Below are 26,446 nucleotides of genomic sequence, written 5' to 3' on the forward strand. Positions count from 1 at the left end.
AACGATGGTCATTATGGCCAAACAGTTCTATTTTTGTTTCATCAGACCAGACTTTTCTCCAAAAAGTACGATCTTTGTCCCCATGTGCAGTTGCAAACCGTAGTTTTTGAGCAGTGGCTTCTTCCTTGCTGAGCGGCCTTTCAGGTTATGTCAATATAGTACTCGTTTTACTGTATATAGATACATTTGTACCTGTTTCCTTCAGCAACTTCACAAGGTCCTTTGCTGCTGTTCTGGGATTGATTTGCACTTTACGCACCAAAGTACGTTCATCTCTAGGAGACAGAACGCGTCTCCTTCCTGAGCGGTATGACGGCTGCGTGGTTCCATGGTGTTTATACTTGCGTACTACTGTTTGTACAGATGAACGTGGTACCTTCAGGCATTTGGAAATTGCTCCCAACGATGAACCAGACTTGTGGAGGTCTACAATTTTTTTTCTGAGGTCTTGGCAGATTTCTTTTGATTTTCCCATGATGTCAAGCAAAGAGACACTGAGTTTGAAGGTAGGCCTTGAAATACATCCACAGGTACACCTCCAATTGACTCAAATGATGTCAATTAGCCTATCAGAAGCTTCTAAAGCCATGACATCATTTTCTGGAATTTTCCAAGCTGTTTAAAGGCACAGTCAACTTAGTGTATGTAAACTTCTGACCCACTGGAATTGTGATACAGTGAATTATAAGTGAAATATTCTGTCTGTAAACAATTGTTGGAAAAATTACTTGTGTCATGCATAAAGTAGATGTCCTAACCGATTTGCCAAAACTATAGTTTGTTAACAAGAAATTTGTGGTTGAAAAACAAGTTTTAATGACTCCAACCTAAGTGTATGTAAACTTCCGACTTCAACTGTATGGCAAGAGACAGAGAAAGAGAGAGATATAAAGAGAGTCTATGAATGTATGTCTGTGGGCGGCGCTGCCCTACCCTCTGCATGGCATAGGGGTGGTGGTGGTGGTGGGGATGGTGGTGTGGGGGGAGGTAGAGGGGTGGTGGGGTCTCAGTGCTGGTCAGAGACAGGTTGTCCTGGCTGGACAGCTCCATCTCCCTCATCACCTGGGCCTTGAGACGGCCGTAGCGCAGGTTGCAATGCTGCAGGCTCTTCCTCCTCCATCGCTGGGTGCTATCGTTTTCCTTACTGACCCCGAACCAGTCTGCTGTCCCCCTGAGGGGACAGAGAGGGAGATTAGGTTAAGGTGAATCTCAGTTCACTGATGTACTTGATAGTAATAGTTGGTAGAAACAGTTCAAATTTAGTTCAAAGAGAAATGGCACGAAACAAACACTCCGTCTACGAGGCAGTATTTGGGTTGAGTGTGGGCTCTTTTCTTTGCAGAGAGTGTACAGAAAAGACAGAAACAGATTACAATAGCATAGATGAAACAACCCAGGCACGGTAGTGGGTTTGTAGTTTATTTATACATGGAACGTGGCCATTTGATGTCACCATGTGAGTGTGTTCCCCTCTTCTCAGCTCTACCATTTCAAACCCAGTGTAAAGCCAGAGACATGTGGAGTAACTGACGGGCATTAGTGTTGTGCGTCACCACTCAGTCAAACAACGACAGAGTACAGAAGGATTACATCACTTCCACTCACACAGAGAGGAAGTCAACTCCAGCTGCAAAATAGGTGCCTTACAGTACTAATGACATACCACTCACACAAAAACATGCTCAGACACACACAATACAACCCCAATGCATGCACACACACGTATGTACAGTAGTGGTCAAAAGTTTTGGTCTTCACAAAGTTTGCTGCTTCAGTGTTTTTAGATATTTTTGTCAGATGTTACTATGGTATACTGAAGTATAATTACAAGCATTCCATAAGTGTCAAAGGCTTTTATTGACAATTATATTAAGTTTATTCGAAGAGTCAATATTTGCAGTGTTGACCCTTCTTTTTCAAGACCTCTGCAATCCACCCTGGCATGCTGTCAATTAACTTCTGGGCCACATCCTGACTGATGGCAGCCCATTTTTGCATAATCAATGCTTGGAGTTTGTCAGAATTTGTGGGTTTTTGTTTGTCCATCCGCCTCTTGAGGATTGACCACAAATTCTCAATGGGATTAAGGTCTGGGGAGTTTCCTGGACATGGACCCAAAATGTCGATGTTTTGTTCCCCGAGCCACTTAGTTATCACTTTTGCCTTATGGCAAGGTGTTCCATCATGCTGGAAAAGGCATTGTTCGTCACCAAACTGTTCTTGGATGGTTGGGTGAAGTTGCTCTCGGAGGATGTGTTGGTACCATTCTTTATTCATGGCTCTGTTCTTAGGCAAAATTGTGAGTGAGACCACTCCCTTGGCTGAGAAGCAACCCCACACATGAATGGTCTCAGGATTCTTTACCGTTGGCATGACACAGGACTGATGCTAGCGCTCACCTTGTCTTCTCCGGACAAGCTTTTTTCCGGATGCCCCAAACAATCGGAAAGGGAATTCATCAGAGAAAATGACTTTACCCCAGTCCTCAGCAGTCCAATCCCTGTACCTTTTGCAGAATATCAGTCTGTCCCTGATGTTTTTCCTGGAGAGAAGTGGCTTCCTCGCTGCCCTTCTTGACACCAGGCCATCCTCCAAAAGTCTTTGCCTCACTGTGCGTGCAGATGCACTCACACCTGCTTGCTGCCATTCCTGAGCAAGCTCTGCACTGGTGGTGCCCCGATCCCGCAGCTGAATCAACTTTAGGAGACGGTCCTGGCGCTTGCTGGACTTTCTTGGGCGCCCTGAAGCCTTCTTCACAACAATTGAACCTCTCTCCTTGAAGTTCTTGATGATCCGATAAATGGTTGATTTAGGTGCAATCTTACTAGCAATATCCTTGCCTGTGAAGCCCTTTTTGTGCAAAGCAATGATGACGGCACGTGTTTCCTTGCAGGTAACCATGGTTAACAGAGGAAGAACAATGATTTCAAGCACCACCCTCCTTTTAAAGCTTCCAGTCTGTTATTCTAACTCAATCAGCATGACAGAGTGATCTGCAGCCTTGTCCTCGTCAACACTCTCACCTGTGTTAACGAGAGAATCACTGACATGATGTCAGCTGGTCCTTTTGTGGCAGGGCTGAAATGCAGTGGAAATGTTGTTTTGGGATTAAGTTCATTTTCATGGCAAAGAGGGACTTTACAATTAATTGCAATTCATCTGATCACTCTTCATAACATTCTGGAGTATATGCAAACTTTGTGAAAATTAATATTTGTGTAATTCTCAAAACTTTTGACCACGACTGTACACAAGCACACATGCACATGCACACACACATAAAACCCAGTGACAAAAAGGACCTGGGAGAATACAGACTACAGCCAAGTCCTCTTTCCTCTTTTAGTGGATATATGTATTAGTGTGGGTGTCTGTGTTAGTGTGGGTGTCTGTATTAGTGTGGGTGTCTGTATTAGTGTGGGTGTCTGTATTAGTGTGGGTGTCTGTATTAGTGTGGGTGTCTGTATTAGTGTGGGTGTCTTTATTAGTGTGAGTGTCTGTATCAGTGTGGGTGTCTTTATTAGTGTGAGTGTCTGTATCAGTGTGGGTGTCTTTATTAGTGTGGGTGTCTGTATTAGTGTGGGTGTCTGTATTAGTGTGGGTGTCTGTATTAGTGTGGGTGTCTGTATCAGTGTGGGTGTCTTTATTAGTGTGGGTGTCTGTATTAGTGTGGGTGTCTATATTAGTGTGAGTGTCTGTATACGTGTGGGTGTCTGTATTAGTGTAGGTGTCTGTATTAGTTACATTTTACATTTTAGTCATTTAGCAGACGCTCTTATCCAGAGCGACTTACAGGAGCAATTAGGGTTAAGTGCCTTGCTCAAGGGCACATTAGTGTGGGTGTGTGATTGTGTGGGTGTGTGAGTGTGTGAGTGTCTGTATTAGTGTGGGTGTGTGTGTGTGTGTGTGAGTGTGCGAGTGTCTGTATTACACTGCATGTGTTGTCTTCCCCTAGCGACCCTCTGTATATGTAGGAGCATCTCAGAGTGTGTAAATCAGGAGGATAGGAGAAGTGTTCTGTGAAGGATGCGGGTCGGGGAGTAGAGGATTGTTTACAGTAGAGGACACTCAGTAATAACACAGTCTCCATCATTAGAGAGAAACCATCCAGCTGGGGAAGCCTTTTAAGGCTGCGCACCGTCAGGGGAGAGAGGGAGGGAGTAATGTTTTAAGAGGGATCCCAGGTTTAGGTTGGGAACAATGTTCCCTCAAATACTTTTAGGCACTGAGCAAATTTCAGGTCTGCTGAGAGCAAACTTGAACATTGTGAAAATTCTGTGCAACTTCCGGCGTGCGTTTACTGTGAACACTGAGGCTGTACCCACTTTAAATTACAATTGAACAGTGGTCAAATAGGGTACTGTGGCTATTTGATCATAATGTAGGCCTACCAGAGTGGCTTACCTCCAAAAACAATGGAGAAAATACATCCCATAACATTTTAACATGGAAATAGAAGGCATATCATTCAGCCTACACAGCAGCCAATGTGTGGTGTTCAATGTAGGCCTACATTCCATGAGACCATTGAAAAAAACACGCAGGGCTTGACATTAACCTGTTTATCCACTTGTCCTTCCGACAAGGAGGTGACTGAAAATGTTGTTATGTTGTTTGATGCAAGAAACCACTTTACAAAATAAAATGCATCATTATTCCCATACCATTATACAGAGAATCAGACAAATTATGTCACCCTCTGCCTATTGGCTACTTAGCTTATTCAACTCTGTCTCAAAATACAACACAAAATACAACACACTTTAAGACAAAAAAAAGCTCTTTACTTGACTCACTTTTCAAAGATGGATAGAAATGCACACGTTTTGTGCTTTTGTAGGAAGTAATCACTCCCCTAATGCTGACTACAAATGATCTGTAACTGGGCTAATAACTGACTAACTAGCAAAGGATATGAACAAAATGTGCACACATGGCTACATGCAGCTCTCGCTTTGAAACAAAACAAGCGCATCTACTCACGACCGCTCATGCTGTAAACACTCTAGTTCAAAGTGAATGGCACAGATCCAAATATGGCAATGGTCTATTTGCATATAGGCCTACTGCAGCTCTGATTGGTTATGGTGCACCGGTCTGTGTAGAGTACGGGCTGAGTAGTGCCTGTCAATGCAATAGAATCCTACTCCGATAAGTTCTGCCTACAACAAAATCTCTTGCATAGTTAGTTAAGTCTTGCATAGTTTGTTTTGTTTCGGTATGTGGCATTGAAACAGTAAAGGGAAACATTGATAGTGTTAACAAACGTGGAAAACGTTAGAAAGTTGAGTGAAGTTCAATCTCCTGCTTCTCTGCGCAGGCTGATATTTATTCTGCACCGCAGTCCCGGATAGGGAACTTTGGTTGGGAGGAGGGTTGGGGGGGTAGAGTGAGTGGTGGTGATTGACAGAGAGAGGCTCTTAAGGTAGCAGGATAAGTAAACACCACAGAAGAAGAAAACACAGAGTGACACATGCAGTCCATCTTTACAGTTAAACACACTCTGTGAGATGAGGTTCTGGGAATACTCAGAAGGTTGTTTCTAGGAAAATAAACACCTTGACTCACTACGCTACAAACCTAGTGTGTGCGTGTGTGTGTGTGTGTGTGTGTGTGTGTGTGTGTGTGTGTGTGTGTGCACCAGGGTTTCCATTAGGAAAATGTGGCTCCGGACATTTGACCGGCAACATTTTAATTTACCAGACATTTGAGGAATATGCCAGACCCATATGCATTGGATTCGTAACCAGATTAGCGCGTCCACCCACGGTGCTCAGAATGACAGAAATCACATTTTGATTATGGTAATTCATATTAACAGAACATGCAAGTCGAGGATGGAACGACGTGCAGTGCTTCTTACCGAATTCTGATGTGCACTTTGAAGATGTTAGAATAACTGTCCACATTTACTTTTCCTCAACCAACAAGATGGGTAACGAACAGCAAAATCACTAGCCTATGTCAATCTACTATCTCCCATAGTAGAAAAGTTGACCTATTGTATTGGTTAACTTGTCAAGGAATAGCCTATTCCAAACACTCTGGGACAGTTGTGCTTCTACATCTGCATTGCTTGCTGTTTGGGGTTTTAGGCTGGGTTTCTGTATAGCACTTTGTAACATCTGCTGATGTAAAAAGGGCTTTATAAATACAATTGATTGATTGATTGATTGAGTTGTGGGAAGACAGAGCCCAAATTCATACAAACAGTAGGCCTAGGCTACATAACATTATATATAATTTAAGCAATGAGTCTGATGAAACAGATCAGAATGTTTAGCTTAAAATGTTGGTAGACTATTATTTCTTCACAGCAATGCACACAAGGCAGTAGGCTACGCGTGAATGTTCGTTCCATAATGCAATTAGCAGGAAAACACCGTTGTCAAAAGGGCACCGCACATGCAAGTGGTTTCATGTGACAGAGATGAAAATATCTGTTAGAAATTTAGAAAGAGAGGAGATCTAATAGCGTACTTTTGAAGCAAGGTAAGACATGCCTCATAATACGTATTAAAACATTCAGGTTTCAAACAATGAAGTATATGTTTTCAAAATGCATAGCCTACTGCCTCCAGCTCATTGGTGTGTGACGTGGTGATGAAGCCTGCCTTCAGTTGCCGTTTGAGGTCCTGCAGGAGCAGCTGTCTGACAGCTTTCCTGCTCAAAGGCTCTGTATCTGTATGCTGTGATACACTATATATACAAAAGTATGTGGACACCCCTTCAAATTAGTGGATTAGGCTATTTCAGCCACACCCGTTGCTGACAGGTGTATAAAATTGAGCACACCGCCATGCAATCTCCATAGACAAACATTGGCAGTAGAATGGCCCGTACTAAAGAGCTCAGTGACTTTCAACGTGGCACCGTCATAGGATGTCAGCTTTCCAACAAGTCAGTTTGTCAAATTTCTGCCCTGCTAGAGTTGCCACGGTCAACTGTATGTGCTATTATTGTGAAGTGGAAACGTCTAGGAGCAGCAACGGCTCAGCCATGAAGTGGTAAGCCACAGAAGCTCACATTACAGGACTGCAGAGTGCTGAAGCACGTAGCACGTAAAAATTGCCGGTCCTTGAACACTCACTACCGAGTTCCAAACTGCCTCTGGAAGCAACGTCAGCACAATAATTGTTCGTCGGGAGCATCATGAAATGGGTTTCCATGGTCGAGCAGCCACACACAAGCGTAAGATCACCATGCGCAACACAGGAGGTTGGTGGCACCTTAATTGGGGAGGACAGGCGGAATGGTATCAAATACATCAAACACATGGTTTCCATGTATTTGATGCCATTCCATTTGCTCCGTTCCGGACATTATTATGAGCCGTCCTCCCCTCAGCAGCCTCCACTGATGCGCAATGCCAAGCATCGGCTGGAGTGGTGTAAAGCTTGCTGCCATTGGACTCTGGAGCAGTGGAAACGCGTTCTCTGGATTGATGAATCACGCTTCACCATCTGGCAGTGCGACGTACAAATCTGGGTTTGACGGATTCCAGGAGGACACTACCTGCCCGAATGCATAGTTTGGTGGAGGAGGAATAATGGTCTGGGGCTGTTTTTCATGGTTCAGGCTCTTAGTTCCAGTGAAGGGAAATCTTAACGCTACAGCATACAATGACATTCTAGACGATTCTGTGCTTCCAACTTTGTGGCAACAGTTTGGGGAAGGCCCTTTTCTGTTTCAGCATGACAATGCCCCCGTGCACAAAGCGAGGTCCATACAGAAATGGTTTGTCGAGATCGGTGTGGAAGAACTTGACTGGCCTGCACAGAGCCCTGACCTCAATCCTATCGAACACCTTTGGGATGAATTGGAACGGCAACTGCGAGCCAGGCCTAATCGCCCAACACCAGTGCTCGACCTCACTAATGCTCTTGTGGCTGAATGGAAGCAAGTCCCTGCAGCAATGTTCCAACATCTAGTAGAAAGCCTTCCCAGAAGAGTGGAGGCTGTTATAGCAGCAAAGGGGGGACCAACTCCATATTAATGCCCATGGTTTTGGAATGAGATGTTCGACGAGCAGGTGTCCACATACTTTTGGTCATGTAGTGTAAATAAGATACATAACAAATATACTATAGCCTACAGACGCGCAAATGTAATTCCACAGAATTATGCTAATCTACCAATAGACCAGTCAAATGTATTTACATCAACGGGTATTTCCATAAATGAATAGGCTAAAAATAATTATTTCGCAATGGGATTTTTTCTTCTTCCCCCTGACAATTGGCCAGCGGCAATTTTACTTATCGGCTTTTCTATTTTTTATAGGCCAAAAGCCACCTATTACCGGCTAACGGAAACCCTGGTGTGCACGTTTGCGTGCCTGCATTTGAATGTGCGTGTATGTCACAGTCATTCCCAAACTAAATAACACAACAACAACTGGTTCATGAGTACACCAGTCTGCCAAGCGGCAACGATTGAAACTACATCACCCTACATCAATAGGCTTTTTGATATCCTCAAGCTAGGGTTGGTTGGTACACACAGTGTGCTCAATCATTCACAATCATTATCTACCTTAGATTGGGAAGTTTAGCTGACTATTGATACACAAAGCTATAAATCTCCCACTCAAAGAAAGACAAAGATGCCAATAGAAAATAGTGCCCTATAAGGATATCCAGTGCTACCACTTTGCCAATGATTCTGAGACTGGCAGAGATCATAAAAAGAAATAGCTATTGCCAGTAGAGCCAGAAGCTACTGGTATTATTCCACTACCAGAGGTATACAGACAACGGAAATGTGTAGCTTGGGGAGAGACATTTAGTGAAGGTTGAACATCCTTATTTATGTCACAGTGATCAGTGCATGTTCTATTTCCCTTGTTCTACTACATTTGGGTCATTCTGCAGCGCCTAACATCATAAAAACAAGCATCCCTCAACTATGAAAAATCAAAAGATAAACGGTTCCTTTGTAAAATACTGTCAGTGATCCCTGCACAGCTGGAAATCCTCTCCTCTAATCTCCCATCCCCTCGACCTCTCTTTTTTCCTTCCTCTCCCTCCCTCTTGCTCCCTCTCTCTTCTTTCCTCCTTCCCTCCCTCCTGTTTCCCACATGTTCCTCTACCCAGTCCCACACTGTCTTACCTGTCCAGCACATCCCCTCCTTCCCCTTCCCCTCTCCTGTGTCTCCCCACTGCATTCCTTTCCAACACACTAACGTACCTCTCCCCCCCGCTCCCCCAAGTCCTCCTACCTGTCCAGTCCATCCCAGTCCCAGGAAGCAGGTAGGGTCATGCCTCTGGCTCACACAGAGCTACAGCAGCCTGGAGCCACAATCACATACTGTCTTGGTCTCACCCCTAACCCCTGTCTGACGTCTGACCCCACGTCAACCTCTGGTTCACAGCTGGTGAGAACAATTGAAGGTCAATTGAGGCTGAGAGCTGCTATACATCCATTGGGTGCTGATGTGAAATGTACTTCCATTCAGTAGTATGTTCTTCCCAGAGAGGGGGTCAATCAAACGGCCTGGCAAAGCTGATGATCCTCAGACCAGATGATCACACTAGGAGAATGTGTAGTCTAGAAGCCGTTGCTGGCTGACCTCCAGTGTGACTCCAAAATAACCGCCTTTCTCCTGCAACACTGCAGACTTTGAGATAGAATCCAACAGACTTTTAATTCAACAGAAGATTTGCTCTCTGAACTTGAGACAAACTTGATGCAGTGTGATCTTCTTGTCTGTATCTCTTACAGGGATTTGCTCTCTTCAGTTCCACAACCTCCAGGCTATGATCTGTGATCCGTCTACTGTGCTTGGAAGTATTGAGTATCCAGTTTTCCTCAAAACTGTCTTCTCTCTCCAGTATATGTCTTCTCTCTCCAGGATTCCTTTCAATTCAACAGAAGATTTTCTCTCTGAACTTGAGGTTGTGAAATCTTTCCGCCTGTATCTCCATGAATCCTCTCTCTCTAGCTGCCTGATCCTCAGTGGGAATGGACAACGGATATACAGATCTGCTCTCTGTGAATCTCTGTTCCCACCTCCCTAACACACTTAGTTCGACATACCTCTCCCTCTTATTTCTTGACCTCTCTCTCTCTCTCTCTCGCCCTCTCTCTCTCTCTCTCAGCCCTATATTTCTATTAACCCCCTCTCTCTCCCTCTTTCTCTGCCTCTCTCTCTGTCTCTCTCTCCCCCCCTCTCTCTCTGTTTGGGGAGTGTGTGTAAACTAGCCAACGCTCCCACTAACATACCAGCACTTCCCAGGAAGAGAGAGATTAGAAGGAGAGAAAAGACAAGGTTGGTTGTACATATCAGGCGGAGGAGGGAGGGTGCGGGACCTGTCTCAACAAGAGAGAGAGAGAGGACGAGAGAGAGAGAGGGAGAGAGAGAGAGAGAGGATGAGAGAGGGAGAGCGAGAGAGAGAGAGGAAGAGAGAGAGGGAGAGAGAGAAGTGGGGAGAGAGAGAGAGAAAGAATGCACACAAGGTTGACGCTGCTAAGTCATGAACCCCTTGCATGATCATGAGGAAACTACCTTAGGGTGAGGCGTGGTGTCCCCTGTAGCTCAGTTGGTAGACCATGGCGCTTGCAACGCCAGGGTTGTGGGTTCGTTTCCCACGGGGGGCCAGTATGAAAATGTATGCACTCACTAACTGTAAGTCGCTCTGGATAAGAGCGTCTGCTAAATCACTAGAATGTAAAAAGGTTAACTAATGCCTAGGCTTTCGCTCAGCAGGCTAACACAGTCTTGTGACACACTGCTAACACGGGGGTTCAAACTCAGTCAGTCACATACAGTATCATCATGTGTATGAATATAACTTCATAGGTGTGACAATAGCTGTGTGTCAATAGAAAGTTAGCATTGCTGACATTCCTGTCCCTCTCACAGGCCTTAGCTTGCCATTACAAGTGCCCCCTCAACATGCTACTGTCATACTATTGATAGAGTCCTACTGGAGCCAATTGGACCCCACGCCCACACGCACACATACACACACACCATGGTTCCACCTTTCGCATGCAAAGGTTCAGGCAGGCCTTTGAAGAGGTAGCTGTCTTTGGTGTTGGCCCACCGTCACACAATGAGCTGAACACACAAACCAGCTACACGGAGCTCCGATGGATTCACAGTGGCCTTGATGTGGGAGGCCAGGTAGCTGCTCTTTATGAGTCATTGTGTGTGTATAAAGGGTGGTGGGTGGAATGTGTGAATGCATCCTCTATGCGTCATGGAACAGTCAAAAACATGAAAACATAACACACAACAGATGTGGTCCCTGTGTGTTGTTTTGAGGATTCATCCTTAAACACAGATGATTTGGTGAGCGAATTGCTGGAAGTTTGCATCATATCTTCAGGGGATTCTTACATTGTTGTATTGAGGATTCTTACATTGTTGTATTGAGGATTCTTACATTGTTGTATTGAGAATTCTTACATTGTTGTATTGAGGATTCTTACATTGTTCTATTGACACATTATCTTAATATTTTCCTTCTCTCTCTTCCCTTGTTCCTTCTTTCATCCTTCTCTATCTTTCTCCATATGCCTCCTCATCCCCTCCCCCCTCTCTCTCTTACTTGATGATTTGTTTCGGGATGGACGAGCGGCGGCGGGTGACCAGTTTAGGGACACAGGAGCGCCTGCGGAGCACAGACGCCCGTCGGGGGCCCCTCTGGCCCTTAGGAGGGACCGTGTTGACCCGCTTGAAATGCACCCTCTTCTCACTACACACACACACACACCAGACCGAGGAAAGCCGAGGAGGCGTGTAGGCAGAGCGGGAAGGAGAAGGAAGAGACACAAAGAGGAAGGAGAGAGAGTGGGAAATAAAGGAGAGGAGTAAAAAGAGAAATTAAAAGAGTATAAGTTCAGATCAGCTGGAAAAGAGTAAGAGTCAGTTAGTAAAAGTGAGTGTTATTTAGAAAATATATTCAGGGAATGCAGAAATCATAGTAGTGAGCAGTTAAGCAAGGAGAGTGGAAGGTGTGGTGTGTCATACACGCATGTGCATGTGTGTGGTCTCACCTCTTGATGGTCTGTGTGATGGAGGGCTGGTGCTGCAAGGGGGGTTGGAGATAGTTGCTGGGGTCAAAGGTTGCGATTCCTGATTGTATGTTCTCACCGGGCATGCTTACACTGCGCAGGAACCCCTGCCTCTTCACCGGCTGCAACACACACCAGACAACAAAAAGACATTGCACCTCAAAAGCTGAGTGGACTTACTGTAGCTGGTCTCTATTTTACGCTTGTATTGAATCTGTATTGAACCTGTATGTAGGCCAGATTACAGTAACTGTACCTGTATGTATGAATGTGTGTGGAGTGTGTGTTGTACCTGTATACGTGTGTGTTCAGTGTCTATCCAGTTGGATTGTATCTGTAATGTAAGGGGTGTGTGTGTGTGTGTGTGTGTGTGTGTGTGTGTGTGTGTGTGTGTGTGTGTGTGTGTGTGTGTGTGTGTGTGTGTGTGTGTGTGAATGTGTGAGCGAGAGAGAGAGAGAGGCGTGTCATCATACCTGTATGAATGTTGAGGGCTCATCCAGGGACAGCTGTGGGGGGATGTCCACTCTGAGCCATGGAGGTTTCTTCCTCTGCAGACTACTGCTCTCCTGGGGCTGGCTCTGGCCGGGTTCAGCCATCCTCTCTACCACCCCCTACCGTGCTACGCCTGCCAGCTGGAGACACAGGGAGAGAAGGAGAGATGTGAGACAGAAGTTCAGAACACACACACACACATTGTAGCCGTATTACAGATAACCCCAGTGATCTGACTCAGAGCAGAGCGCATGAAGCAGCTTTATTGAGTACTTTACATTATTGGGAAGTTGGCTGATCCTAATGCTGGCGATGCTGCCAGTCAACCTAACACAAACAGACTGTGTGCCCTCCAAACTGGAAACACCCTTCCCTGTGTCCGCTGTCTGTCTGCCCATCTGGACACAGCCTCAGATTTAGTCTGCTCTGTCTGGGCTCTCTCTATGTATATTCACTGTCTCTCTTCCATTCTTTGTAGTCATATATCTTTGTGTCGGGTATGCTATCGCTGTACCACTGCATCAAAATCAAATCAAATTTTATTGGTCGCATACACATATTTAGCAGATGTTATTGTGGGTGTAGTGAAATGCTTGTAGCAAAGCAGACCTATGATTTCCATGGACTGTGTGTTTATTAAGACTTTGTACTAGTATATTCTCCCACAAGGGGGCAATGATTGCCTCAACAAGTTCTCCTCATCCAACCCCACTCAATGTTGCACTGTATTTACGCTAAGTCTTTGAACTCGGCCACCCCTAAGGATGTTCACACACACACACACACTGCCGTCAGCACCGGAACCACTGCATCAAAGGAACAGCCTGATAATTAGGGGCTCCACTCCACACATACATACATACATACATACATACATACATACACTAATGAATCCTGTGGACAGAATAAACACAGAGAGTCGTTGATTGGTATACTGTACACATACAGTAGCACACCCACTAAGTCAAACCTAAACCCACACTGTCTCCAGACAGGCAGGGCTTCCTCACTGAAGCAGTTGACTAATAGATTGTTTGCTATGTGTCAAGAGCTAAGATATGATCTTTGATGTAAGCCTTAGGAAAACTTGTATTGATATCATCCTTCATCCATTCAGCAGGGTGGTCTTGGCTGATCAACAGGAGGCCGTAAGGCATTGAGGCTGTGTCTGGGATCCTGTCCTATGTCTGTGTGGTGACAATGTGGGATCTAACTATGATCTGGAAAGGAAGTCCTAGAGCCAGCCAACGTTAAATAAGAGTTAAATAGGAGATGATCATGAAAAGGACATCTGAATGAAGCATCTGTAAGACTGAACAGACAACCACCATTTAAGGAGATATCAGATGTGGATGGTTTTGAGGTTTATTTTGAAACATTTCTCAGAAGGAAATTACAGTCTTTGGTCTTGCCATGAAATCATTAACAGAACAATTACCTATTATATCGTAATTGATTCTTGAGGCTGAATATTCAGACTCACTGAAGCCAAGTCCAACAAGCTGTGTGCTATCCAATACCAGCAGAGACACACTTGCCAGCCAGGCAGTCAGAGTGGGTGTGTTTCCAAACCCAAGGGAATGGAGTTTACGGTAAGAATTCAGGAAAAAAGCAGCACATAAAAATGTGTAGTTATTCCTCGGCTAGCTGTGTTCTGAAGGTCATTCTGTGGTTGGTTCTAGAACCCTGTGTGCTCCTTCAGAGACTTTCAGAGACAGAGAGAGTAAACACTCCTACAAAAAGCATCTCACCAGAACAATACGACCACATCCTATTGCTATGCTGTAGCTACGCACACACACACACACACACACACACACACACACACACACACACACACACACACACACACACACACACACACACACACACACACACATGCACACTAACACATGCACACACAGTTGCACGTACGCACATAAACTGCGTTTAAGGCTTAAGTCAGAAGTTTACAGTATGAGAGTTAAAATGAAATTAACCCGAATGAAAATAACAAAATCCCTTTTTCTCTCATCCCCCTTTTGACACAAAACAGCATTCAACACACATACACATTGTTTGCTATTCCATGATCCCTCTATCCCTCTGTCCCTCTTTCACCCGGTCAGTTTTCTACATCTGTGTGTGTGTGCGTGTGCGTGACAAGCAGATTAAGGTCCAACGGACAGGCTTTAATCCTGCAGTAGACCACATGATGATACGCCTCCTCCTGTCTGTCAGCCTAGAAGGAGATCAGGACAGGGATTGGATGGGTGATGTCATAAACATCAAGAATCTCCAGGAAGTCACCCTGCACCAGGAGTCAAAAGGAACTGAATGGAAGTGAGTTTTCATTGAATGAAACTGAATGAATGTGTTTGAATGGATTTGCTCTTGTGTTATGCACATTGGTGTTGATTTCACTACAGTATATGGATGATTTGGAGAAACAGAGCTGGATCTTTTCCTACAGTTACGCTGCACAGTATCAAGTACATGGGCCTGTTTTGCATACAGGGACATTTCCTCCAGACACATCTTGCTGAAATAAACAGAATGTCACTTTGCAAAAAATAGTTGTCCAAACATTGTCCTCTCCTACCCTGTTTGCTGTGCTCATGGAAAGAGATTTGCACCGTACAGTACTGGGGTTGAACTGAGCTCAAGTTACTCCTCATTGTGTCTATTTCAATAGCCTTGCACTTTCCAAACCAATCTTTCTCCTACTCTCTCTCTCTCTCTCTCTCTCTCTCTCTCTTTCTCTTTCTCTCTCTCTTTCTCTCTCTCTATATCTTTCTTTCTCTCTCTCGTTCTCTCTTTCTCTTTCTCTCTCTCTCTCCCCATCTTTCCTTCCTTTTCTCTCCATCTCTTTTTCTACCTCTCTCATTTCAACCTTCCTTGCTCGAGTACAGAAATACCAAGCTGTATTTTTTGACATTATAATTGACACTTCCTTCACCGACTGTTTCCCTGTGTCTCAAAATAGCTAATTTTTTATGTGAAACAATCACTCTATTTAGAACTCAGGATAAGGTCAGTGTAACTTTACAGAGCCCAATCCCACCTCTTCTCATGTCAGCTTGACAGAGTATTGTAGAGGAGCTCTGCTTTTTTATGCTTTATGCACCATGGACAAAGCAATGGGCCTGAAATCATCTCAGTTCAAACAGTTATGATATTTATTATCTTTTGTCATGAAAATGGACTTGTGTGTTATGCATGTTTGGCTGAAATCAATATTTGATGTGTTGGAAAAATCTAACCTCAGTGAACCCGTCATCTGCTCTTAGATAAGTCCTAGTTATGCCCCCTCCCCCCTATGTGACATCATCAGAGGTCTGTGTAGTGGGTTTTGATCTGTGCCAGATGTTACAGCCATATCTATCTCTTTGTGTGTGTGTGTGTGTGTGTGTGTGTGTGTGTGTGTGTCCTCCAGCGATGGATGACCTCATTTTGTCGCTTCCTTTTTGCGAGTGGTGCCGTGTTGTGTGTGTTTTGTGTTGTGTGTGTGTTGTGTGTTGTGTGTGTGTGTTGTGTTGTGTGTGTGTTGTGTTGTGTGTGTGTTGTGTTGTGTGTGTGGGTGTTTATTGTGTTGTGTCCCTCTTCCAGGGCCTTCCCCTCGCTTTGTTTGACTACAACACACGCTCAGACCAGCTGCAAAAAAACACATCTGCCTAACAACAGTGTGTATAACAGAGAAAACAGCCACAGAAGGCACAATAAAAGTATGACCTACAGCAGGGATGGGCAGCTTTGATGGGGCCACAAAAAAACATAACTTATTATGAGGGGCCGCAGTGACTCGTGGGTCTGCGTACCCAAAATTGCTGACATGGCTAATTGAGTTACTGTTGATGCACAACCAAATTGCACCTTGTGTATTCTATTATTCTAACTCTCATCAGTAAGTTGAGACCCCGACTGAGTTCGATTTTTTTGTTTATGGGCCTACAAAAGGGGGGCTGCGGGCCGCATGCGGTCAGTTGCCCATCCCTGACCTACAGTAAAGAAGAGGGTGCACTCATTGGCACAACTTAAAGTCGATTGTATTTGTAGTTCATCTCGTTATCATATTGGAAAGAGAACTTATGGAGTTTTTAAGAAGTTCAAACAAGAGGTCACATTTTAGTTTGACTCCACTAAGGTTTACCCACATTTTGGACTAAATGTTCCATAAACCACCCACACCATCATCATCCCCAACAGCAAAACCAAGCCAAAATATGATCTGAAAAAGAGAAAATACAGTAATCTTTTTTGTATTCCAACTCATTCTACTATTGACATATGTCACCAAGTTTAATCTGGTATTACGGGTCCATTCTATTTACCTCAATCCTCAGACCCAGTGGTCAACCAGGAAACAGGGGGAGGAATAAGCTTTTCACTAAAGACTTCTTCTCTTTTTTCATAAAGCCCAATCCTGACGTAAATTCATGTGCATAACTCAAATTTAAACCCAAATCCCATGCACATCAATACAAGATTTATGAGAACGCCTGTTGTGTGCGTTCCTCAAGTTAAGATCCGGTCTATAATGCATTATGTATTGCTAGGGAAGTAGAGGCAGAATCAGAGTTCTCTATTGCACAAACCACAACCAAGCTAGCACAGACCATTCTCAACCATTATTTGACCAGGGTAAGTTAACCATACCAGAAGCCCTGTGGTAGAGGTGCCCTTGATAGTCATGGCGCACCGCCTGGTTAGCGCGACACTCTGTGGTGCACATGCTCGGAAATACCTCACATTCCTCCTGAGAAACCAGGCAGTTCCGCCCCACTTCATCCCACTCAGTTCTGCTTCTGGTGGCGTGAACCGTGATAGTGTGGCATGGCTGTACAGCTACAGAACCAAAACCACTCTGCGAGCCTGATTCAGCTACAAGGCTTTTGGGAAACTCACCCCCTAGGCCTCTGTTATTGAGCCATAGCCATGAAAATGCAGGCGTCGCAAAAGACCAGCTGTTTTCACAATAACAGTTCTCAGCAGTCCAATGGAGAATATCCACACGCATAAATTAAGCCCTCAAACATCAACAGTTTCAGTCATTCATTGTCCTGGGCTGGTTCAATACTGTATGTAAAAATCACAGAAGTGTAAAGGCTTGCTATGCTGAACCCCTAGGTACAAGGTTGAATCTATCAAGACCTTTCCAGTGAATGTAGGTTTTCCTTCTATCCTAAAAAAGTGCACACCAGGCATTTATATACAGTAGTAAACACTCTATTTGTATTCAGTATTGCGGGAGGATTCCAGCCAGCTGGAGCTCTGAATGTCACTCTGACAGCATGTATAAGAGGCTGGTTATCAGCCAAGCTCTCAGTCCCTCAGCAGATTACCAAGCCGTGAAAAAGAAAAAGAGGAAGGAGGAGAGGAGAGAGAGAACATGAACAGGAGGAGAAGATATAAAAAGGTGGAGAAAAAGAAAAACACATGACATATTGAAGAAGAAGAAAAGAGAAAAGAAAGAGAGAGGTAGAAGCAAGAAGGAAGAAGAAAGAGAGAAGCACTGTGGTAATTCTACTGGGACCCACCATCTTGGATCCATCTCTTAATCTGCCCACAGACACGTCATTGTCCAGACCCCTCGGACCCCTGGCCATGGGTCTCTTCCCCTGGATAACTCACAGACCTGTGTGGGTCTATCTATTCATTTACATAGTTTCCATAGCATACGCTATCGTACCTGTAGACCTCCAGTCATTGACAGAATATCGCAGTATCCCCTTAACTCAGTTTCTGAGTTAAAGGTCTGGTGTTAATAATGATGCTAATGATCCTACAGAAAGAAAAGCCCACGCAAGTCACAGCATAGTGCTTTATTCCTGCACTGACATAATTATGTCAGGTCTGCTTCTAAATAAAGCTTATTGACGTAACATTCACTCAATTTGCATACAAAAAATTATATTCAAAATGGAATGGAAAAATCCTATAGGGAAAACTCACTGCAGTTCCAACATTTCCAATATCTTATCATGGCATATTTGACTGCCAGGAAACACTGAAATAAAAAGTTACAATTCTTCCCAATATCATGCCAAGTGACTTCAAAAGCCTGGGCAGAAGGCATAGCCTGGTTCCCATCTGTCAGTTTGTCATTTTTAAACAGTGAGTTGATGACAGAGACCCAGAATGAGAGGGAAAGAGCGAGAGGCAGGGGGGAAATTGAGAGAAAAATAAATATAAAAGGAAGGGGGAAATGGCCAGACCTACCACAAAGCGCTCTCTCAGGGGAGAGGAGAGAATAGAGACACAGTAGGAGTCTGAGGGTTGGTCTCTTCTCCAACTGGCACTGAACAACCTGCCTGGGAAAATAAACACTATTACGCTGTCACAACTACCCACTGCAGTCAGTCGGCAGACTAAGGGCTCAAATGCATGGCACCCTTTTCCAGTGGTGTAAAGTACTGAAGTAAAAATACTTTAAAGTACTACTTAAGTAGTTTTTTGGGGTATCTGTACTTTACTTTGCTATTTATATTTTTGACAATTTTTACTTTTACTTATTCCTATAGAAAATGATGTACTTTTTACTCCATACATTTTTCCTGACACCCAAAAGTACTCGTTACATTTTTATGCTTAGCAGTAAAGGGAAATGGTCCAATTCACGCACTAATCAAGAGAACATCCCTGGTAATCCCTATTGCCTCTGATCTGGCGGACTCACGGACTCACAAAACACAAATTATGTGTTTGTAAATTATGTCTGAGTGTTGGAGTTTGTCCCTGGCTATTCGTAAATTAAAAATATTTGCTGTAAGGAATTTGAAACGATTTATACTTTTACTTTTGGTACTTAAGTATATTTTAGCAATTACATTTACTTTTGATACTTAAGTATATTTAAAACTAAATACTTATTTATTTTTACTCAAGTAGTATTTTACTGGGTGACTTTCACTTTTACTTGAGTCATTTTCTATTAAGGTATCTTTACCTTTACTCAAGTATGACAATTGGGTACTTTTTCCACCACTGCCCTTTTCCACATAGTGCACTACTGTGATGTGGCTTCACATATCACAGTCTCAAGCCAACAGTTCCATCACCTGACAACAAAATGGCATCCAATTCCATAAAGCCTGTGTGGAACAAGCTCAGAATGGAATGGGAGTCGGTATTCCAATTATGTTTCATTCCATTCTGGAATGGAACTCTGAGAGCTGTTTGCATATCAGAAACACACCAGAGGTAACAGCCCATAGTGCCCATTTGCAAAGAGGGAATTATGAAGCATTAACTACAGCTTCATAGGGGTACACATCCACTGAGAGCACTGTCTCTAAGCTGCTATAAGCTTCATGGAGCCCACTGACTAATGACGGTGTGAATAAATTATAATCCTACATTACGTTGGTTCGCTATAATGCAGCAGGAAGGATCCACTTACACAAATGACTGATGATTGGCTGAGAGAAATAGATGAGAAAAAGATTTTGGGGTCTGTTTTGTTAGACTTCAGTACGGCTTTTGACATTATCGATCATAGTCTGCTGCTGGAAAAACGTACGTGTTATCGCTTTACACCCCGTGCTATATTGTGGATAAAGAGTTGTTCTTTAATGGAAGCCTCTCCAACATAATCCAGATAGAATCAGGAATTCCCCAGGGCAGCTGTCTAGGCCCCTTACTTTTTTCAATGTTTACTTTGAGTAAAGCCAGTGTGTCTATGTATGCAGATGACTCAACACTATACACGTCAGCTACTACAGCGAATGAAATGATTGCAATACTTAACAAAGGGCTGCAGTTAGTTTCAGAATGGGTGGCAAGGAATAAGTTAGTCCTAAATATTTCAAAAACTAAAAGCATTCACTAAACCCTAAACCTCAACTAAATCTTGTAATAAATAATGTGGAAATTGAGCAAGTTGAGGTGACTAAACTGCTTGGAGTAACCCTGGATTGTAAAATGTCATGGTCAAAACATATTGATAGAACAGTAGCTACGATGGGGAGAAGTCTGTCCATAATAAACCGCTACTCTACCTTTTTAACAGCACTATAACAGGGCAGGTCCTACAGGCTCTAGTTTTGTCGCACTTGGACTACTGTTCAGTCGTGTGGTCAGGTGCCACAAAGAGGGACTTAGGAAAATTGCAATTGGCTTAGAACAGGGCAGCACGGCTGGCCCTTGGATGTACACAGCGAGCAAACATTAATAATATGCATGTCAATCTCTCCTGGCTCAAAGTGGAGGAGAGATTGACTTCATCACTACTTGTATTTGTGAGAGGTATTGACATGTTGAAAGCATCGAGCTGTCTGTTTAAATGACTAGCCCACAGCTCAGACACCCATACATACCCCACAAGACATGCCACCAGAGGTCTCTTCACAGTCCCCCCCCAAAAAAAACAGACTATGGGAGGCGCACAGTACTACATAGAGCAATGGGGGGCAAAGTACGGCCCGCCGGGCACTTCAATCCGGTCCGCGAGACATTTTTTAAATGTATTAAATATTATAATATTTGAGTTACGATTTTTGGCCTATAATTACTCATTCTATGATATACAAACAACCTCCAATAGATGGCGATGTAGCCTGGCAGCACGCTCTTTATTTGGGCCTACAGTCAGATTCAGAATGCGCTCAGTCATCATAGCCACTTCATTGCTTGACCACTTTTGACGTGAAAAAGGAGTGCTGCGAAAATGAGAAAAGACTCTGAATGTTGTGTGTTTAACCTCTACGGGATCGGTGTCCCGTATATGGGACGGTTGAGCTAACGTGCGCTAATGTGATTAGCATGACTGTTGTAAGTAACAGCAAACTTTCCAGGACATAGATATGTCTTATATGGGCAGAAAGCTTAACTTCTTGTTAATCTAACTGCACTGTCCAATTTACAGTAGCTATTACAGTGAAAACATACCATGCTATTGTTTGAGGAGAGTGCACAACAACAACAAAAACGTATCACGGCAACTGGTTTGATACATTCACCTCTGAAGGTAAATAATGTACTTACATTCAGTAATCTTGCTCTGATTTGTCATCCTAAGGGTCCCAGAGATAAAATGTAGCATAGGTTTGTTTGATAAAATAAATTGTTATATTAAAATGTAGGAACTGGGTTCTATAGTTTGAACCCCTGCTGTCTCTGGCTCCACACCCACCCCGCCCGGCCATCTAGATGTGTGAAAGTTAGTGTATAAGCTAATGATCCATCATGTATGTATGACATTCCTGGGAGTGTGTAAACGTACATTTTGTATTACCATATAATTTTTTTATGTTCTCTATAGTTATGTACTTGAAAATGTATCAATTGACTAATTCGGCACATTTGGGCAGACTTGATACAAAATAGTCCAGTATTGCAATGCTTCACTGGATCAATCTGAAACTTTGCACACACACTGCTGCCATCTAGTGGCCAAAGTCTAAATTGCGCCTAAACTGCAATATTATATTGTGGCCTTTCTCTTGCATTTCAAAGATGATGGAACAAAAATAATTATAGAAAACGCATGTTTTTTTTGTTTGTATTATCTTTTACCAGATCTAATGTGTTATATTCTCCTACATTAATTTCACATTTCCACAAACTTCAAAGTGTTTCCTTTCAAATGGTATCAAAAATATATATGCATACCCTTGCTTCAGGTCCTGAGCTACAGGCAGTTAAATTTGGGTATGTCAATTTAGGCGAAAATTGAAAAGAAAGGTCAGATCCTTAAGAGGTTAAAGAAGAATGGACAGAAAAATACTTTTTTACTAATATTGGACATGCCAGTTGATATGCCAAGAAAGTGTTGCCATTTTTAAGGAATATAATCTCAATCGTCATTTTTCAAGCAAGCGTGCTAAAAGTGTGTTAAAGCTGGAACATTTTGTCAAAGTGAGTGTAAAACTTGTCAACATTATACTGGCAAGGGGGTTAACCATAGTCAGTTCATTCAGCTGCTCAATGACACAGAGGCAGAGCACCAGGACTTGTTGTACCATTCAAATGTGCGCTGGCTAAGCCTGGGGAAAGTATTTCGCTGTGTGTGGGAACTGAGAGGGGAGATAGGTATGTTCTTTTATACGGTTGGTAAAGCTGAAGACTTCTCAGTGTTTAAAGACACAGACTGGCTGGGCGACTTTGTTTTCAGTTTGGACATATTGGGGCATCTGAATGATCTAAATGTGAAACTGCAGGGAAATTGTGTTTTTGTGCATGAACTGTATTCCAACGTTAAAGCATTCAAGGCCAAATTTATGTTGTTCTCCAGACAATTGAGCAGTCGGTCTCTCACTCATTTTCCGACACTGGCCACGCTGAACGCGCCCACATCGCAGTGCAGCACTGAGACATACAGTAGCACTTTGATCGACCTGCATGCTGAGTTTTCCCGCCGCTTCTCAGACTTCACCAATATTGAGTCTGAGCTGGAGCTTGTATCATGCCCCCTGTCTTTCGACAGTGAGAAAGACCAGTTCTATGGCTCACTGTATGAAACAAAGTCGCCAAACATTAAAAAGCAAGCCCAAAGGATACTTGTTTTATTCGGGTCCACATATGTGTGTGAACAAACGTTCTCAGTCATGAATTACAACAAATCCTGTCACAGGTCAAATGTAACAAATTACCACTTTTCAGCTGTTCTGAGAATCTCTACATCAATGATGACACCAGACTTTGATGCCCTTGCCAAGAGAGGTGACCAGACCCATTGTTCACATTAAGACTCAAATAACCGTGACTGGGGTAGGCAAGGATAATGCTTTTTCATGGTGATGGTTATGCAGTGAGAATTATCCAGCAATGCACTTGGATACAGGTAATAACTAATCAGTCAGATTTGGGCTGAGGTTATTGGAAAACTGTAAACATGTCTCACAATGGAGATGAGAAATGTTCCTTAATATGCTTTCAAAAACAGACCATTCCAAATGAAAAGAATGCTCGAATTTTAGAATAGTTTTTTGTTTACACATCTGCTGTTACATTTTGCATGTCTCCAGTCATATAATATACAGTGGGGAAAAAAGTATTTAGTCAGCCACCAATTGTGCAAGTTCTCCCACTTAAAAAGATGAGAGAGGCCTGTAATTTTCATCATAGGTACACGTCAACTATGACAGACATATTGAGATTTTTTTTCTCCAGAAAATCACATTGTAGGATTTTTAATGAATTTATTTGCAAATTATGTGTCATTGCCAACAAAGGGTATATAACAAAGTATTGAGAAACTTTTGTTATTGACCAAATACTTATTTTCCACCATAATTTGCAAATAAATTCATTAAAAATCCTACAATGTGATTTTCTGGATTTTTTTTTCTAATTTTGTCTGTCTTAGTTGACGTGTACCTATGATGAAAATGACAGGCCTCTCTCATCTTTTTAAGTGGGAGAACTTGAACAATTGGTGGCTGACTAAATACTTGTTTTCCCCACTGTATATCTATTTTGAAGTTTGCATATTGTGACTGTAAGTTTGATTGTACTTTACAAGGGTAGAGATGCAGGATCTGTGTGTGTGTTTGACTGTGTCTGTGATGTTATAAATTATATAAATTTTGTGAAAAATGTGTGGGAAATGTGTTCACAAAAAACAAGGGTAGAGATGTGTCACGGTTTCGGCCGAGGCTGCCTCTCTCCCTTGTTCGGGCAGGCTTCGGCGTTCGTTGTCTCCGGAATACTAGCTGCCACCGTTGTATGTTTCATGTTCGTTTGCTTTTGTCTGTTTTGTTGTGACACCTGTTCTCGTTTAGCCTAATTAGTGTCCTATAAGTTTCTCGTTGTGTTTGTCTAGTGTTGTGTGTTATTGATTTTGGTCTGTCGTGTGTTGGGCTTATTTTCGCCCTTTCGCTCGGTTGAGCTTTCCTCCACTGCGTTGGAGCGTTACGCACCTGTTAGTGCGCTTTTTGCTTATTCGCCTTCGTGCGTATTTTTGCCTTCGGGCAAGTGTTGTTAGTTTTCCTGTTTGGAGATTTACTAAAGTTGTTTGGACTATCCTTCGGTGTTCTGCGTTTGATTCCACCACTACACCCACCTACAGCACGCGTGACAGAATAACACACCAATAATGGAATCAGCAGGAGCCGCAGCAGCCCAGACGACGCTGGAGGACCAGGTCCGGGAACAACGGGACCAGATCCTGCAGATGGGGACCGCCCTGCAGGAGGTGATCACCACCATCCGAGGCTGGGGAACGCCTCCACCGCCACCCTCCCTGCCAGCACCATCGGCCAGTCCGCCCATTCCCGCACCGGAACTCAGAGGAGTCCGACTCTCGCTCCCGAGGGCCTACGATGGAACCGCGGCCGGGTGTCAGGGATTCCTTCTCCAGGTGGAGCTGTACCTGGCCACCGTGCACCCGGCGCCCTCGGGACATGAGAGCGTGTCTGCCCTGATCTCCTGCCTTTCCGGGAAGGCATTGGAATGGGCCAACGCGGAGTGGAGGAGGATCGACGCGGACACCATCACGTACGACGAGTTCTCCCGCCGCTTCAGGGCGGTGTTTGACCATCCCCCGGAGGGGGAAAGCGGCGGGGAGCGTCTGGTCTTCCTCCGGCAGGGGAGGAGGAGTGCCCAAGAGTTCGCCTCGAATTCCGTGACTCTAGCGGCAGATGCAGGGTGGAATGATCGGGCTCTCGTCGATCACTACAGATGTAGTCTACGAGAGGACGTCCGTCGGGAGCTGGCTTGTAGGGACACCAGCCTCTCGTTCGACCAGTTGGTCGACATGTCCATCAGGCTGGATAACCTACTAGCTACCCGCGGACGTCCCGAGGGGGGTCCGTCCATTTCACCCTCCAGCGCCTCCGAGCCGTGTCCCATGGAGCTCGGGGGCGCTGGCGCTAGAGAGAGGAGGGGTCGGCTTACTAGGGGGTCCATCCCCTGCACCAACTGTGGTCGGGGAGGACACACCGCGGCTAGGTGCTGGGGATGGTCTCCTAGGGGAGAGGACGACAGGTCCCGCACTGGGGATTCCTTCCAGGTGAGTAGGCGCCCCACTCACCCAGAGCTCTCTGTTGCACATTTCTGTATACCTGTGAGTTTTCCACAGGTAGCACCTCATTCCCAGCATAAGGCGCTGGTAGATTCAGGCGCGGCTGGGAATTTTGTTGATAAGAAGTTTTGTTTAGCCTTAGGGGATTCCCCTTCTTCCTGTGGATGTCCCTTTCCCGTTCATGCCCTAGATAGCCGTCCGTTGGGTGCGGGCTTGATCAGGGAGGTCACTGCGCCACTTAGGATGTGTGCGCAGGGGGTCATCAGGAGATGATTCAGCTATTTCTGATTGACTCTCCTGCGTATCCGGTGGTGCTGGGCATGCCCTGGTTGAGTACCCATAACCCATTTATTTCGTGGCAGGAGAGGGCTCTGATGGAGTGGTCTGCCCAGTGTGTGGGTCGATGTTTGGGCGTTTCCGTAGGGGGCTACCTCGGTGGAGAGTCCAAACCAGGTGCCCGCATTGCACGTTCCCCCTGAGTATGGGGATTTGGCCATCGCGTTTAGTAAGTCGAGGGCGACGCGGTTGCCGCCCCATAGGCAGGGAGATTGTGCGATAGACCTCCAGGCAGGAGCTGCGCTCCCACGGAGCCATGTGTATCCTCTGTCTCAGGAGGAGAAGAAAGCTATGGAGACTTACATAGACAAATCTCTGAGACAAGGATACATACGGCCTTCCACTTCCCCTGCGTCCTCAAGTTTCTTTTTTGTGAAGAAGAAGGATGGGGGTTTACGCCCGTGCATCGATTACCGTGGTCTCAATCAGATCACGGTGAAGTACAGTTATCCACTCCCGCTGATTGCGACCATGACTGAGTCCTTGCATGGGGCGCGTTTCTTCACTAAATTAGATCTCAGGAGCGCGTACAACTTGGTGCGCATCAGGGAGGGCGATGAATGGAAGACAGCCTTTAGTACCACCTCGGGCCATTACGAGTATCTTGTCATGCCATACGGGTTGATGAACGCTCCGTCAGTTTTCCAATCATTCGTG

General features: G+C 44.4%; 1 protein-coding gene across 1 annotated transcript in view; it reads right to left on the reverse strand.

Moving 5' to 3' along the window:
• rhbdf1b (rhomboid 5 homolog 1b (Drosophila)) overlaps window positions 1-26,446 on the reverse strand; it is a 57,801-nt gene that overhangs the window by 14,872 nt on the left and 16,483 nt on the right. The window contains exons 2-5 of the mRNA XM_041858809.2: window positions 12,495-12,653; window positions 12,004-12,143; window positions 11,556-11,702; window positions 934-1,171 (exon numbers count right to left, since the gene is read on the reverse strand). Of these exons, the coding sequence (XP_041714743.2) occupies window positions 934-1,171; window positions 11,556-11,702; window positions 12,004-12,143; window positions 12,495-12,617 (648 nt within the window). The 5' untranslated portion in view covers window positions 12,618-12,653. The remainder of the gene's footprint in view (window positions 1-933; window positions 1,172-11,555; window positions 11,703-12,003; window positions 12,144-12,494; window positions 12,654-26,446) is intronic.

Source organism: Coregonus clupeaformis, chromosome 31, assembly GCF_020615455.1.
Source record: "Coregonus clupeaformis isolate EN_2021a chromosome 31, ASM2061545v1, whole genome shotgun sequence".
Lineage (NCBI taxonomy): Eukaryota > Metazoa > Chordata > Actinopteri > Salmoniformes > Salmonidae > Coregonus > Coregonus clupeaformis.